This window comes from Chenopodium album, chromosome 13, assembly GCF_948465745.1.
Source record: "Chenopodium album chromosome 13, dcCheAlbu1.1, whole genome shotgun sequence".
Classification (NCBI taxonomy): domain Eukaryota; kingdom Viridiplantae; phylum Streptophyta; class Magnoliopsida; order Caryophyllales; family Amaranthaceae; genus Chenopodium; species Chenopodium album.
Window position 1 is genome coordinate 26081740 of NC_137846.1, and position 18279 is coordinate 26100018.

At 34.8% G+C, this 18279-nt stretch overlaps 2 protein-coding genes across 2 annotated transcripts; one reads left to right on the plus strand and one right to left on the minus strand.

Annotated features, from left to right (window-relative positions):
* The first annotated feature begins 2809 nt into the window (after positions 1–2809).
* Positions 2810–3280, plus strand: LOC145575418 (uncharacterized). Its single transcript, XM_081633291.1, has one exon. It carries the CDS (start codon positions 2810–2812, stop codon positions 3278–3280), a length of 471 nt encoding a protein of 156 aa, XP_081489417.1.
* Positions 3281–4944: 1664 nt separating this feature from the next.
* LOC145576548 (ACT domain-containing protein ACR12-like) lies at positions 4945–17277 on the minus strand. Its single transcript, XM_081634288.1, has 10 exons — positions 16962–17277; positions 16598–16646; positions 12973–13095; positions 12279–12373; positions 11178–11262; positions 10957–11016; positions 6980–7035; positions 5748–5853; positions 5594–5662; positions 4945–5322 (listed from the first exon to the last, which is right to left on the minus strand). The coding sequence occupies exons 1-10, from the start codon at positions 17123–17125 to the stop codon at positions 5260–5262; spliced, it is 870 nt and encodes a 289-aa protein (XP_081490414.1). The 5' UTR covers positions 17126–17277; the 3' UTR covers positions 4945–5259.
* Between the last annotated feature and the right edge of the window lie 1002 nt (positions 17278–18279).

An 18279-nucleotide genomic window follows, 5' to 3' on the forward strand; every position in this document is an offset into this window, starting at 1 on the left:
CATGCATTGCAATTCAGCGATCAGTTTGATCAAACCCTAATTAGCAAACACGAGACCAAACCCCTCTAAAACTCCCTCTCTCTCTCACGGCTCTCTATCCTTCCCTCGGCGCCGGTTGTGGTGGTTCGTGGTGGTCGGTTAGTCCATTAAAGGTGGTGATCGTGGTTTTTCCTCTTTCACTCGACCAATCTAGTATTGGTGGACGGCTTGTTCAAATCCCGTGGACTAAGTAGAGAAGCAATGCTTGGGGCTCTATTCTCTCCCTGATTTGATTATCGAATTGCTACGTGGAATTCACGCTTCAAAGGTATGATTATGTGTCTTGTGTGTTATGCATGCGATCTTGGGATTAGGTGCTTTATGAATATGATTCATGTTTTCCGCTTTATAGTACCTATAAACTCCTACACATACACCATCCAGCCTAGTTGTCTCATACACCTTTCTGATGAAAATAGGGAGTATGATGAACTAGGGGCATTAAAATCCAACTTTGTAAGGGTGTTTGAAGAACCTAATGAACTTCCACCTAGTAGGGGAGTTTATGACCATAGAATTGAGTTGGAATCTAGTAAGGGTGCCGTAAACATCAGACCTTACAAGTATCCTCTCAAGCAGAAGGATATCATTAAGCGATTGGTTCAACAAATGTTGGAGATAGGAATTATTCGACCAAGTTCTAGCCCCTTTGCCTCTCCTATTGTGTTAGTAGGTAAGAAAGATGGGAGTTGGAGACTTTGTGTTGATTACAGGGAACTTAATAAGAGAACAGTGAAGAATAAGTTCCCCATTTCTATCCTGGATGAGTTGATTGATGAGTTGGCTGGGTCTGTAGTCTTTAGTAAACTGGACATCAAAGCTGGATACCATCAACTAAGGATTCACCCAAATGATGTTTTTAAGACTGCATTTAAAACTCATGAGGGCCACTATGAGTTCTTAGTTATGCCATTTGGTCTTACTAATGCTCCCTCCTCTTTTCAAAGCTGGATGAATGTTGTTTTCAAGCCTTTGCTGAGAAAATGTGTCCTTGTTTTCTTTGATGATATCCTCATTTACTGCAAAAGCATTGAATTGAAGAGCATTGGCAACATTTGGAGCAAGTCTTTACTTTGATGATTTAACATTCTTGTATGCAAAACTGAGCAAGTGTGCTTTTGCAACAAGGAGGGTGGAATACTTGGGACACTTTATTTCTAAAAAAGGAGTGGAAACTGATCCAAGTAAAATTGATGCAGTCAGTTCTTGGCCATGTCCCAGATCTGTCAAGAAGCTTAGATTTTTCTTGGGGTTAGCTGGGTACTACAGGAAATTTGTCAGAGGTTATGCCACTCTGAGCAAACCACTCACTGATTTGCTTAAAAAGGGTGCCTTTGAATGACATGATTAGGCTCATAATGCTTTTGAACATTTGAAGACTATTTTGGTCAACGTGCTAGTTTTGGCATTGCCTGAATTTTCTAAACAGTTTGTGGTGCAACTGATGCTTCCAAGACTGGTATAGGTGCAGTTTTGATGCAAGAAGGTCATCCCTTGGCTTTCATTAGCAGAGCTCTTGGTAAAAAATGGCAGAAACTTTCAGTCTATGAAAAAGAACTTTTGGCCATGGTTTTTGCTGTACAAAAGTGGGAACAATACTTGATAGGTGCTCCTTTTATTGTGAGAAATGATCAAAAGAGCCTGAAATGGCTACTGTAGCAAAAAATTTCAACCCCATTTCAACAATTCTTGCTCTCAAAACTCATGGGTTTTACTTATGAGATTCAATATAAGGCTGGTAAGGACAATTTTGCAGCTGATGCTTTGTCCAGTGTTCCTGGATCTGAAATTTTGCTTATGGAAATTTCTGTAATTGACTCTGATTTGAGTCATGTTATTAGAGCTAGCTATGATAGGGATGATAACACCAAATTCTTATTTCAGAAACTTATCCAAGGTGAGGATGTGACTGGCTTTAGCTTGGTGGATGGTCTGATCAGAAGACATGGAAAGATTGTTATTGGCCTTGATATTGATCTTAAGGGTAAGTTGATCTCTTGGCATCATGCTTCTATGGAAGCAAGACACTCTGGCAAGGATAAAACAATCAAAAGAATGCAAGGCTTGTTCTATTGGAGGGGGATGGCTAGAGACATTAGTCAGTTTATCATAAAGTGTGTGGTGTGTCAAGCTTCTAAATATGATATTGCAGCTAAACTTGGTGCTCTGCAGCCCTTACCCATTCTTGAAAACATCTAGACTGATATATCTATGGATTTCATCACTAGGTTGCCTATGTCTATGGGAATGAATGTCATCTTTGTTATGGTTGATAGACTGAGCAAATATGCTCATTTCATGGCACTGAGACACCCTTTTACTGTAGTAGAGGTAGCTCAGGCTTATCTAGACTATGTTTTTAAGCTCTAAGCATTGTTAGTGACAGGGATTCTATCTTCCTATGACAATTTTGGAAAGGCTTGTTTACTTTACAGGGAACAAATTCTTGCTTTCTTCTACATACCATCTTGAAACTGATGGCCAGACTAAAGTGGTCAATAGGTGTCTTGAGACTTATTTAAGGTGCATGACTAGTGATAGACTCAAGGATTGGTGTAAGTATCTACCTATGGCTGAATGGTGGTACAATACTCACTTTCATTCTACAGCAGGAATGTCTCCCTATGAAGCTGTATATTGTCAAGCACCTCCTGTACACCTTCCCTATCTGCCTGGAAAGTCAAATAATGCATTAGTGGGTCGTTGTATGCAGCAAAGAGAATTGGTGTTGAAGATACTCAAGGACAATCTGATCAAGGCATAGAATAGAATGAAAGTGCAGGCTGATAAAAGAATATCAGAAAGGCAGTTTGCTGTGAATGATTGGGTGTGGCTAAAATTACAGAATTATAGGCAACATTCTGTCTCTTACAGAAGCAACAACAAGCTGGCAGCCAAATATTTTGGACCTTTCAAGGTCACTGTAGTCATTGGAAAGGTAGCTTATAGGGTGCAACTACCTAGTTCTGCAAAGATACACAATGTCTTTCATATTTCTGAGTTAAAACCATTCTCTAGAGAGCTGCCTGCTACTTCAGTGATTCCACTTGATACACTCCAGGATGCTCAGATTCCATTCCTCCCTGCAGCTATCCTTAACACCAGAACTGTCCAGTTGGATGGTGCACCTCAGAGTCAAGTCTTGGTTCAATGGCAGGATAGGCCTACTCATGAAGCTTCTTGGGTAGAAAAGGGTGACTTTGAAACTCGTTTCCCTCATTTTTCTTCAATTTTGCCTTGAGGTCAAGTCTTTTTAAAGGGGGATGGTATGATACAGTCCATAATTCATACTACTCATACTTGAGATTTGGCGGGAAAGTTTGTTAGACAATTTGTTATTTCAGTGTTGTCTTTTTATGCTTAGCTTATTATTACAGCTGGATTAGAGAATCTTTCTGTTAAGCCATGCTTTATTAATGCACCTTAGGTTGTAATTGTGGCATTATGAAATGAATTACAACTTCTTCCTCTAATCTCTCTCCCTCTCTCTTTCTCTCTCTCCCCTTTTTCTCTCTATTCTGTTATCTCTCAGTTCTTCATCTTCTTCTATCTTTCTTCTGAATTTCTAAAGCTAAATCCTTAGCTCTGGCAGTCGTATAAGGTTTTGAACCTTATCATATGGCTTACGGCCTGACACACACAATAGTGTGTTATGTTATGCCTATTACGTTCTGTAAAATGAATTTTTGTGTGTGTGTGTGTGTGTGTTATGCTGTGCCACATGCCTGACTAACCCAATGCCAAAAATCCAAAATACTTGAAAAGGGTCAAAATGATATTCTCTTAATTCTCATTGTATGCTTTTGGTTCCATAATACCATTTTGAAATTTACCACCATTTTTTGCTAATATATTAAATAAATATTACACTAGTATTGTAGGAGGAAATACAAGTTTAGACTCTTTTTAATGTACATCTTCAACATTATTATTTTTCCATAATTTATACTTATATTAATTTATAATTTACGATTTCTTAATTAATAGTCAAACTTGTACATTGATAAATGTGTCAGACAAACTAACACATCTATTTTAAAATTGAGATCACCGGGTTCATTATCCGAGAAATAATTTATGATATTGATGGTCTAATTTGTTCATTTGCATTTATTTTGATACATTTATTATTTTAGAACAAAGGGAGTAGTAGGTTAAATTTTCGTGAAGTAAGATTGCTTCTTTTGAACTTGAGGTGGTGAATGATGTTACCGGCTCCTTGATGGATAGCAAACAAGAATTTGTAATAAACAAAAGTCTACTAGTTGATTGAACAAATCAAGTAAAACAACACCACCTAATAAGCACCAACAACTCATTCCTAAACTAAACCACTGACATTTTATTATTTAAACCTTAATGAAGAATGTGAACTCTAGCTTGTGAGCGAAGCACTCTAGCTTGTGAGCGAAGCATAAGCATGCACATGCTATCTCAATTAGAAAGACAAATTTCTACGTCTTGAAAATGATACAACCAAAGTTATTTATTTGATCATGTGCTTGGGGCTAGCCCCATTATCTCAACATGAGATACATAGGTGTATCTAAAAATGGCATATCTATAAATAAGAGGAATTATATGAATTTTTAATTTTTTTTCCCCTTTTTCTTACTACCCCATCTTTTCTATTCTCATCTTCTTCATGCTTCCTCCTCCTCCATAGAAGTGGGTCGTGAAGAAGCCGTCGATTAAACAAAAGCCCTGACTATAAAGGTGAAAAAGAAGGGTAAGGTTAACCTAAAGGGTTAGGTCGTTCTCCATTGAAGTTCTTTTTTTTTGGTTAAAGTTGTTCAATGCTCCTTTGAATCCTTCTATTATAGTTTGAAAATATAGATATTTTTGACAAAATTACAAAATTAACCCAAGTTATTCACGAGAAATGAAAGTTTTGCCCCTTTGAGATACATGATTGTTGAGAAACTTGTATTTTCTCATGCACTTGTATTTTATAAGCACTAAGGTTAAAGTAATATCCTTAGTTGTATGGTTGTACCTTAAGGTACAACTTATTTTGTATGTTTCACGAAAGTTTCAAATAGATGAAACAATTTTGACAGGATGTATAACTTTGCTTCATATTCAACCATAGAAGAAGCTAAAATTGTGTATAAAAGGGTGAGCTACATCTGCAACTAGTATAACAGGTGACTGCACCCTGGAGTACCAGCTCTGGTCACAAGTCTACCAGAGGTAGTAGTGTAGTCCAAGTTCTTGCAATCAGTAACTGTCTTCATCTGTTTGTGGCCTTCTTAAGTAGTAACGGAGGCAATTAACTAAAACCTGTAAATATGATCATATTAAGTTATAAACAAAATAATTTATAAAAAACTGATGTAAATATAAAAAGCCAGTGAGAAAGCAAGGATTGCCATGAGAAGATCCAAGAAAAAGTTTTTCCAAAACTTAAAAATACAACCCATAATGCAATATACAATTAAGTTCACATCCATCTTCATGATGCAGGGGGGGGGGGGGGGGATATTACATACATGAACCCAGCAACAAGTTATCATCATAATTAAACTGCAAACAATAGAGTGAATAGACTTACCTGAGACAGAGAACTGTTTAGTGCTGCCCCTCTGTAACTTACATGAAACTTGTCCTTTGCAACAAGTCCCTGTATGAAGGAATAAACAGTCATTACAAGAAGTCTAACAAAAAGCAATAAATCAGCAATGATGAATTTAAACATGAATGAATACTTCTGTGTCAATTTCAGCCGATTCCACATCAACATTGATATCAGACATGATTTTGATGACTTCCATCAGCAGTCCAGATCTATCTGCTGTTTCTATGTAGAGCAAACTGTTAAACAACAAACAGCTTGTTAGAGATTGATAGTCTCTATAATCTTCTCTTCCCAAAATTATATAAAATAAAAATTAAGCAATTAACACAAAAAAGATGCACCACGTGTTATAATTTAACCTCTGTTCATTCTTTCAGATGCTTTCTACAACTTTTACTTGCCTTTTATTAGGTTTTACATGCCATTATTATGATATTGTCATCTGTGTTCAAAGCAAGAATCTAGTGATTTCGAAATAAAGCTCTTTAAGAAGCAATAAATCGATGATTAAATATAAGAATAAAAGCTTCCTATCCATTGTTACCATGCTTTAATATGTATATTGTATTATAGAATTTTGTAAACATTGTCCCGCCTGAAACTGTCCCAAGCCCTGATAAACCCTCATGATCACTTTTTTCGCCAACAGGCAAGAGCACCCATCTCTCTTGTGTTGCTACGTGTTCTCAAACCCTTATAGGAGCTGGTATCAAAATTTTGATCCTGATAATGTGTTAAAAATTTACAACCAAAAACCTCGTGTTAGGACTTTAGTGAGGGCTTTACAAAGATGGAATCAATAGAAGGACTAATGGACCCAATTTGAAGATTTCGAACAGATGATGGCTTGCACGCAACAGAGTTTGAACGACTCAAGGGTCGATGATTTGATAAAAGAAATTGAATAACTAAAGCACTTTGAAATGTGCAATATTAATGCTCATTGTAGCCAGTAGCGATAGAACAGAGACCTAGGAAGTTCACATTAGTTTCAGTATAAAATATAAAGTATAAGCCAAAACTGACTGATTTTCACATTTAAATCTGTATTAAGATATTACTATAGAATTCCATTTAATGTAATTATTTTGTCAAGTTATTTCAGGATTACATTGTTGCTTTAAATCGTTTATGTTCAGATTAATCCACGAAATTTGTTTACAGCTCAAGAATGTGTTAACTTGGAATATTGCATAAATTAGAAGTCCTTTTTACTTGTTTCTTGGGGCATAGTGCCCTCCAGAAACAGGTATCAGCAGTTGATCAACAAACCAAATCAAGAATTGAAACTCACACAATGTAGTATAGAAGAAAAGATAGCAGGCTTAAGATAGATATGCAAAATTAAATAGATGTTCTAACCTCCTCTTAGGTCCATCCTCTTGAATGTGGATATGAGTTGCCACATCAACATCAGGCTGCAATATAATTCGGTAAAAGAAATAAATAATTGTTATTACAAATTTTCTACAAAAGACTTCCTGCACATATTATTACAAAGATTTATTGCATGGTGAGCACAATTACATTCATATTAATCTATAATTGATTCTCTTTAAAGGAGTGTATCAGCAACATTTTATATTATGTGGATAGTCGCATACCCTTAGCCCCCTAAGGTACACATGTATTACAGCTAGAGCAAATTCAAAATTGCTCTTCCTTGCATAAATTAAGATCCTTTCCAGATAGAAGATAAGGAAACCTGGAATCCTCTGCCTATCAGCAATCACAGGAAGGTCAAATGTAAGTTTATGCAGAAAAACAGTGCACAAACACATAACAAACTCCTAGCGTCACCACTTTATCCTTAATTTTAGAGCACAACTGGGGATCCTAACACCCACCCTCCTGCAAATGCCAAATGCATCCTGTGTTTCTAATCCCAGCTCAAGAAATGTTATACTTGATGCTAGAATTCAAATACCAAATTAGTTGCTCCAGTTTTCTACTTTTCTAATCTAGAAAATTTAAGAGAAATGAGGCATAAGACACATAAGATACAAGAGTTTAGCAGGGGCAAGGGGAACTTTGCCATTAATTATGAACAAGAATGGTTGGGCGTAAGCAGAGATCGGCGGAAGTCCCATCTCATAAATCTTCAAGGAATGTATATTTATATGACATTATGCAGGTGGTCCGTAGTAACAACAGCTGATAGTCAGCTATTATTATGATCATAGCTCATCCTGCTCTACTGCCTTTGATCTCATCGATGATGTATATTTTATAGCTAGCGTGACAGGTTCGGTAAAGAGGCTGAATTACATCATATATACATGTGATCTGCTGAACCCCCCTCCCCCCAACAACAACAACAACAAAGCCTTAGTCCCAAAATGATTTGGGGTCGGCTAATATGAATCGTTACAAGGAATCGTACGATGTAAAGAAACGGACATAACAAAACCATCATCTAAAAGAGTTTGAAAAAAGGTGAACGAAAGAGCATTTAAGAAAAATTAAGGAAGTTTTAAAAGAAAATCAAAAATATAAAATTCAAGAAAATTTTAACAAGTGATTACAACATTCAAGTTGAACACATAAGGTTTGAGAAAACTTTAGCAAAGGAAAACAATATAGTCATAAAACATTGGTGAGCTAAAAACAGAATAAAAGTGAAAATAAAATTAAAAAGTAAAAATAATCAATTCGCGTCGTTGACTTGAAATTTCTCCCTCCACACCGCCCTATCCAACACCATATTCTCCTCAATCCCCAAATCACTAATGTCACTCTCAATCACCCTCTTCCAAGTTTTCTTAGGTCTTCCCCTACCTCTCGCGATCCCAACACTTTGCAATTCTTAAAGCCTCCTTACCGGAGTATCACTTGGTCTCCTTCTTACATGGCCAAACCATCTTAAGCGATTCTCCTTGATCTTGTACTCAATCGATGTAACCCCTACTTTCTTTCTTATTATTTCATTCCTTAACCTATCCTGTCCTGTATGACCACAAATCCATCGCAACATACGCATCTCCCCCACCCCCCCCCCCCCCACCCACAAAAAAAAAAAAAGTAAAAAATAATAATAAAAAAATTAAAAAAAAAAAAAACTTTCCATTGCAACACGCCAACACTGTCCAAACAGTCCAACACCATTTCTAGCGGCTGATATGTTTGTCCATGTACGCGGTTCACATTCAAACAGTCCATAAAGATATTCTGAACACAGAACAAAAGAGCTTGCTCATATGTTTCCATGTATTTTTCTAAGAGGCTAAATAAATAGATAACATGCAAAATCTATTAATCACCGTCTTCTTTATTTGGTTCACAAACCTATGAGAGCAAGTGACTAAGGTTGGTTACCACAATTACTGTTTCCTGAATCCTTATAAATATGAAATAAGCACAAGTGGTTTGAAGTAGAAAGATAATTCTTTAGGATTTATTATTTGGTCAAACTGGAATGCAAAAAACATAGCTAATGTCAGTGAATACACAACACCCCCACCCCCACCCCTCTTTCTTCTGATGTAATCCTCTGGATATTTCCAAAAAACCTTCACACAATGACAGTTCTTTGCACCCTTGTGCCTAGGAAAAAACACAAAGTAGTTTGAAATATTACGAAGATGAGATTGGTATTCAGGATGTACTGCTAAGCAACTGGAATGTACAAGGATGAATTTGAAGGAAAGGAAATGGAAGAGGGGATAACTAATAATTATATACACAATCCCTCCTCCCCACAACCTCTCTCAACAGCCCTTATTCTATTAATATAACCTCCTATGTCTCCCTCTGGCCACTTCTCGGTTATAGACCCTCAAACCCTAATGCCTAAGAAATGAGAATAACTGCACAAGTAGCTTGAAACCTTACTAAGCCTATCAATTGTAGCTTGCTTGTTTTTCCACCAATTGATATCCCACAGCATATTGCACCAAACCACTGTCCAACACTAGTTAATAAGTAGAGGTCAGTGATCCAACCTATAACTTAGTTGTATGTGTATGGATGAATAAATAGACTTTCTTGTAGAGACTAGAGGTTTAGGTTGTATTTGCACTTTTGCAGAAAGCTAAAACACCATCTTATCTTTTGGGTTGTTAGGGGAATTTCTCATAATCCATTTTTTCTCCAAAAATACATCTTATCTTCCAACCCATATTTCTCAACTAACAATATACGTATTTAGTTAATGTTGCATAAGACCAACATTGTTGCAATTTGCAAGAGATCGACCCAAGCCTGCAGTGTATATCATATATGGACGAAAGAAGCCCAATCCTGGCTATGCTGGTATTCTGAGCTGGAAAGTCTGTTACAAGAGTTTGTTAGAGGAAGGGCAATTAAGTAATCAAGGGAGAATTTGTTATTTTTGTTAGCTGAGCTGGAGTTTGTTTTTGAGGGAATCTTGTAATAAATAGAATGTGGGGATGGGAAGGGAATTCATTCAGAAAGTTGAAAGCAGAAACTTGGGAGAGAATTCCTTCCTCTCAAAAGAAGTTGTATTGAGAATACTCTGTTCTTCAATACAATCTATCTTGGGCTATTTTCTTCTGTTATTTGCCACAATTACTAATTTTGTCCAATACTTTGATTTCAGTCAATTAAATAACCCTCTTACACAAGATAATAAATAATCAACCACAAAGTTTGGCCCTACAGGTCCTGAAATAGATGAAGTGATTGAAAAGAATAAAGAAAAGCAATACGGAAGCCTATTGCCCCACCGACCATCAGATACGATGCTAACATAAAAGCTCAGCTACAAAACTAACAATATAAATATTAAAGAAAATTGGGAACCCCTCACCCCCTAAAAAAAATAAAAATAAACGGCAACACACATTAAGAATACAATGGGATCCTTGCTTGCCTACTAAAAATAGATTCCTGAAAGTTTTGTTGGTTTATACACAAATAAACTCAAGCCCTGCATCAAAATTGGTATACAAAAGGATAAAAAGTATGGATATTTAGTAGATGAATCACTATTACCATCAAAGTCATTCAAATTATCACTTGATTGTAGTTGAGCTTAACTTTTAACCTTGACATTTCAAAAACATCACGTTTCACATTGTCCATAGCATAGTCAAGCTGAGAGGCACAATTTGAGGATGCAAATAAAATTGACAAACAAGAGATGATCCTATCATTACGCTTTTTTGTAAGAAACTAATAAGGAGTCGCCAATGAGGGAAAAGTTACAAAAATAGCAGTTCCATGTTCATGCTAAATGAGTTTGTAGAAGTAACAACATGATTGCATTTACCACTTAGAAAGAGTAATCATGTTACTTTAAAAAAGAAAAAAAATTAAAAAAAAAAAAAAAAAAACAATCTACAAAAGGAAATCAATGTTTATCATTTCAAAGTAATCACCTTCTCCACAGGAGCTTTGACACCAAAAGCCTCTCCCATTGCAAGTCGTTCACTAGATTCCTAAGTAAACAAAAATATAAGTGAAAATTATAATGAAACGAGTTCAGACAGAACCAAAAGTACATTGCACAAAGGACCTGATAATGTGTCACTGCAACCCTAGTAGTCTCAACTATTGTAGAAACACTATATTGTATGTTCAGAATTACAGTAAAACTTACTGGATGGTACTTCAGTAGATTGTCAATTATGGTAAGACGTATCTGTTCTAGCATATCAGGATCCTCAATTTTTCTCCCAGAATCTCTGGCATATCAAAATAAAATAACAAACAAATTATTAAATGGTGAAGTAATGAATAACACAAATAGTGCAGAGATCAAGCAGAACTGAAACAGATCCAAAAGGTTTAATGTCGGACAAATGAGTAGCTGGGTATAACAGATGACTTTTACAGTTCATGGCAGGTCAGCACTGCAAAAGGCTTAACTGAAACAAAGACTTAATTTTGATTTTCTCCTGTACGTGGTTCAATAATAAATTATTTGCATTCCTTGTGATCAGTCACTCTTGTTTCTTAACCAGCCATTCAGATGCAAACTTATGAATTTTCAGAATGTATGATAAAACCTGTAGGTCCAAATTCTAATCATTTTTATCACTACCTGTTGAACTTAAGATCCCAATTCTAAAACGACTTGGTGGATTGTATTAGTTAAAGTAATTAAGCTTCAACCTGTACATATTGTTCAGCAATTCAAGCCATTCGCGTAGTTTAGCCTAAACGTTGCATCATGTGCTTGCATAATTTTATCGCCTTGCTGAATAAAAAATTAAGTATTTTTCAAGAGGAAAAAAGAGCTTGTGACTAGACATAAGCACTCAACTAACATTAGTTAGACAATCATAAATTTATGCTTGAACCTTTGTCCCCATCAAGAAATTTGCATCAATTGGAGATCAAAATGTAAACCAACATAGAATTAGTTTCATATGCAATAAGATGTATCAGTCATGTCACAACAGTACCCAAAAAATCATTTATTCTTTGACATACATTAAGCATTATGCAATTTTATCCTGCAACATTAGCCATAGCTTAAATAACATACTAAGGGTATCTTGTGCTCTTTAATATAAAAAGGGCTTGTAAAGATTCAGCATCAGTTTGTTACACACAAAAGCAGTTAGAAAACTGAAAAATGTTTCAGTCATTTATGAACTTATGCATGCAGACTTGAAGGTGTAAAATTAAGTCTATAACTTATGGAGTAGGCATTATCAATAATGCACAAATCAGGAATCGGTGAGCAATAACATACAATCTTGTTATGAATAATTTTGTTTGCTTGACAGCTCCTTCAGTAGTAACAATGCCCTTTGAGACATCCAAGCCTAAATCTTTCAATGCCTTCATCTGCAATGAGGTTCATGAAAAATAGGTCAAAATAAAAAATAAATAAATAAAATAAAAAAGAAACATATAAAGGTAGCAACTTTTTCTTTAAAAGCTGATTTAAAATGAGCAGCTCACAAGCCCTGATTTTAAGTTCACTTGGCTTTAAAAGCATCCCAAACTACATTGTACAAACTGTGTACAGATATATATATTATCAGCTAATGCTTTTACTAGTTTCTCATTGCAAGCAATTTCACAAAATAAAGGTAGCACTAACAAAGGTCTAGTTAAGAAATCTTTCCAGATAAATGTATGCTGCCTGTATGAAATTAAACTTCCCAAAGTAGGAGCTGCAAGAACGAAGATAAATAGCTCACTTCCATTTATTTTCATGAGAACAGTCAACATAAGATCAGAATATCCTATAGTAAAGAGTGAAACATCCAGTTTTTCATAGAAATAATTGTAAAGAAGATCAGACTACAAACTCAAAATCATACAGCTACCATTACAAACCGAAATAAAATCATTCATCAACACATTCTTTGAAGGGTAAAGAGGAGAAAGACCTATGTATCACTTCAACCTAGACAAAGAAGCAAAGCATGTAATTTCACCGTATCAATAAGAGCTCCAAGACGATCTCCAAAGCTGAGCTGCACAATTGTTGCAACTGGGTCTGAATCTTGATCAATTAGAACTACCGGCATTGGGATAGGATCAGAATCCAAATCAGACATCTGCAATAGTAAGTAATTATATGGTTCAGATAAGAGAAAATACTATAAATCTTGAATAACCAGACTTATGACCCTCAAAGATTTAAAAAGTACAAATCTATTATTAAATAAGTGCAACTCAAATTTGTGCCCATAGATCAGGATTATTCTACACTCTCAGCATTTATATATGGATGAAGCAAATACAATTTATAATAGTCTATATACGTAGACATAATTCTTTTTTGGATTCCCTGACATAAATTAAGAACAAAAAAGCCAAATAATCCAACAAATCCACCCTCAAATACAGATTAGGTGCAAGAAGACTATTGCATTCAAACTATCTTGCAGTTACAAGTGAAACTCGGAGGATAGAATGATAGAACTATATATAGATCTACACAATCTTAAAAAACTTACCTAAACATAGGTGGGGCCGAGGGGGTAAGAGGGGGGAGAATCCAAGTGATGCAAAGTTACTAAACCATAATACAGACTACTCAAACATCACATATATTCAGCTAGATCTGGAAGCAGGCATCCACCACGTCCCTTACAAAAACATTGTAATATACTTCCTTCATTCTTTTTAGTTGACAAGTTTTGTTTATCACCTCAGTCAACACATAAGTTTAGCAATTAATATCTTTATCAATAAATAAAATTTATAAAAAGTTGATATTTTGAAATATGTAGCAACAAATCTAACAAAATCCCACATGACTTTGTTTTATTAAAATTATAGATTAAAAGCTTGTCAAAGTAGAGACTGAGAATAGTGTCAAAAGTCAAAACATGTCAATTAATAAATGGACAGAGGAAGTCTATAATTAGTTGTGCTGAGAGATTGCTGTAAGAAAGTAACTTTATCCACAGAACACCTCCCCACACTCTAGGGAGGGTAGGATCGAAAGAAAATAGTAATGAGAAGATCTAGTTTTAGCTTGTGACAAGAGTCTCTCTTTCTCCCTCTCCCCCTCCCTCTCCCTCTCTCTCTCTCTCCCCCTCCCCCTCTCTCTCCTTCCCCCTCTACCTCCCTCCTCGCTCTCTCTCCCTCCACCCCTCCCTCTCCCTCCACACCTCCCTCTCCCTCTCCCTCTCCCTCCCTCCCTCCCTCCCTCCCTCCCTCTCTCTCTCTTCCTCTCCCTCCCCCTCCCCTTCCCTCTCTCTCTCTCTCTCTCTCTCTCTCTCAAACACACAAAACCATGTGTTACACCTAATTATATGGGTGAGCCTAGTAATGTAAAGCTTGTCGCAAAAAATGTGATCCTATAACATTAAATCCTACCAAACTACCACACTTAAAACCAAAATGAAGATCCTCACAAAGTCTTAATATTGACATGCAAATGTTACACTCCACCAAACTATATAAAAAGTCATGATAAGAGCATATTTAACTCTTTGAGTTCCACAATCAAGGAAACAAGGAATATACAGAGGGATGAATGAACCCAATGCTCATTCTCCCACGCTACATGTTTTGTACAGCAAATACACACACACTCGGTTGAAGATGAATAATTGTAAAAGGCTATATACTCTTAAAAAACATTCAAATATCAAATACAAGAAATTCTTTTAACACATAATTTTATTTGTATAATACTTAGTTTGAATTTGAAATATGTTAAGATGTACTCAATAACTTTATTTTATAAAAATAATATGCCCCAAAGAACTTTTCTACGATATATTTGTAAGTTATATCTCCCAAGCAATATATTTAACATAACTAATTCCCCTTAGAAAAGTATAGAATTTCCAGACAGTTTATATGGTAGCTATGTCCATGGTATTGGTCAAGACACTCTTTTGACCGTGTCGGCGAATATTTTGGAATAGAGTGTCAGACACTTGTACACTACACCCAATCTCGAGTCAGAGTAACATAAGTACTAATAAACAAAACAAAAAAGAATTAAATTAGTTTAATAAAATTTATTTGCATTGGTTGCTAACTAAGGAGCAAAGCAAATGTGCCTCATACAAGTCATTTAGTTTCTTATTTATAATAAAGCCATGGAAAAGATTCATTGGACGCCATGAAGAGGTACATCAAAAGATGAACAAGAGTGTGTGTCTATATTATGGAACATCATGCAAAGAATGTTGCCCAAGAAAACACAAACTTAAGCACTTAATAGCACCTTTGATTCAGTTTGAATAAATACATTTTCGATGAAAGTTGAAAAGAAAAGGCAGAGTAACAAAAAAAAAAAAAAAAAAAAAAACAGTAAGGAAGAGGAAAGAAAATGTCAGCTTCACTTCCTTTCAAAATAAGTGAGATTCCGCCATTGGAAAAATTGTTTTTCACACAAATGAAAACAGGGAAAATCATCGAGATTTTTTTACACCCAACCAAACACTCCCGTCATGTCTGTGAGATCAATCAAAAGTTAAAACATACTTTCTCCGTTTCTTTTTAATTGACACGTTTCTTTTAGTCACGTTTGCCAATTCACAAATTCAATCATTAATATCTTTAATTACCGTTAAACAAAAATTATAAAAAGTTGATATTTTGAAAATATACATTGTACTGAATCTAACAAGATCCTACTTGACTATATTTTTCTTTACATATAAATCACAAATTATGGTCAAAAGAAGGTGTATGAGTAGTGCTAAAATCAAAACGTGTCAACTAATAAAAAACGAAGGTGGTATAACATTGCAATTTCTATGTTACTCCTGGAGTACCGGCGCGGTACTCAAGGTTTATAAAATTTATGTTATTTTGATGTTAACTTCTTATTATTTTAATTTATATATATGTTATTATGAGATAAATACATGTTATTTTATACTTATATGCTGTCTTTTTTATATTCAACATCGATCATTTCACATCGATCATTTCACATCGATCATTTCACTGGACTCCATGTTTATAAAATTCATGTGTATTTTGATATGAACTTTTTATTATTTCAATTTATATACTACCTCCGTTTTTTATTAGTTGACACGTTTTGATTTTAGCACTATTCACATACTTCCCTTTGACCATGTTTTTTTATTTATATGTAATGAAAAAGATAGTGATATGGATCTTGTTAGAATCATAACGATATATATCTTCTAAATGTCAATTTTTTATAATTTTTGCTTATCAAAAATTAAAAATATTAATGGTTAAATTTGTAGCAGGGCAAACGTGACTAAAGAAACGTGTCAGCTAAAAAGAAACGAAGAAACGGAGGAAATATATGTTATTTTTAAATAAGTACATGTTATTTCATTCTTGCATTCTGCTCTTTTATACATGTTGAAGTAAAAACGTAAATAACATACTGTTTTAACAAAATAACACAAGATTTAAGCAAAATAACATAAGGTTTAGGCAAAATAACTCAATCATAAATGGTATGGAGTACATGATCCATGATCCAGAGTATATAATACTAACTCGTATAACATAGACTTCCTCCACTTCTGATTATACCACAAAAATGCCAACAACAAAACCCCATTTCTTAAAATAAGGCAATTGAAAAAAAATGGAGCAGCAACTTACCAACGAACTAATAGCATTTGTGCTCTCGGGAGAAGCCTGCACTACATTCCTGCACCCAAAAAAGAAAAAAAAAACCCCCACTAAGCAAACAAATTAATCAAATATAGTTGAAAAGAGATCATCAGCAAAATTGAAAATTAAAATAATAATCAATTATTTGTTCTGCAATTATTATAAGTAGATAAAATATTCAAAACCTAAATTTCAATATTAAGAAATTTTCAAAAAACAATTACTGAATCAAACACTGCCACTTATATGACGGAAATTGAAAATGCCACGATTCCACAACAATTTGAGCTTCAATTTGCTGTTTTTCCTTGTAAAAAACAATTAGATTTTAAAAAAAAAAAAAAAAACTTACGGTGTTTTGGAGATAGATAATCCAGAAAGCAGAAATTTAGACGAAATGAAGGAATTCTGATTGTGGTCAGCATGAAATCGAGAAATCTTAGGCGCAAAGTTTAACAAGCTTGTTCGACGAAGAAAGAGAGTAGGAGTAAGGAAGGAGTTGGTAGCGGCAGCCATGGTTGATAGCTTTGACAATGGCGTCAGCCTCCGGTGAGAAGGAAGGGGAGAGAGAGAGATGAGAGAGGGACAAAAAAGGATGGATGAGTAAAGAGGAGTATAATATGGAGTGTGACGCAGCCTTGGCTTTCACTTTTTGGGGGTAGATTATCCTTTCTTTATGTCAAAAGGACAATTATGTGAATCATTATGAATGTGATGTTATATTGAATGGAAATTTTGGTTTTAATAATTCTATTCGTTAGATTAGGAATTATTCGATTAGTTTGTAACTCGGATGTTGTTTTGGGATGTCTTTAAGTAATTTTTTTATTTTTATGTAAAGTGTTCTGTAAGTATTTATAATTTGGAATATAAGGTTAAATATCGAAAAGAATATAAAGAGTAAGATGAGTCCTTTTTGTTTTAGTTTGGATATTAAATTTTATTCTACATTTAAATACATTTATGTAGATGAATAGAGCATAAATTATTGCTAGTTGAGACGTTTAGTTCAATAAAAATAATATCATTTCGATATAAATTAGTAACGTTAAGAGTGTGTTTGGATTGGAGGGTGCTGAAGTAAATATTGTTCTTTACCAACAAGTTAAATGCTCTATCTTGTTCTAGAGTATTAGGAGGATGCCCCTCGAGTTACCGATTTTAAAGATTGATAACCTTAATAACGTAAAACAAAACAATAAGGAAGTTTTCCCAATAGAAGTAAAATAAGTTAGATTGCTCAAATAAACGAGCAAGTAAACATATGACAAAAGATACAAATGCATTTCATAAATTAAAGGATAGAGGCAGGTCTACAGTTGTACAAGTTGAAGGAGAGGTTACCTCCATGATCATACAATTAGAAAAGACGAATGATCTTCAATACATGTTACGGGATAAAACTACACTATCGCTTGGTTACTAAGCCAAGGGAAACTACGAAAGCTAAGAAGAAGGCTTGAAAGAAATTAAATGCTAGTTGTTGCTTAATTTGCTGATGTTTTCTTTCGATCTTTGCACTTCTATTTTACAGGCAAAATGGAGCGGTTAGGGTTGCGCTGACTCCCATAACTGTTGTATAGTTATGCTTTCTTCAAAATTTAAAATCATCCATTTGCCTCTTAGTCTAGCCTATACGTTATTGGGCTTATGCGTGATATTGGCCCAAT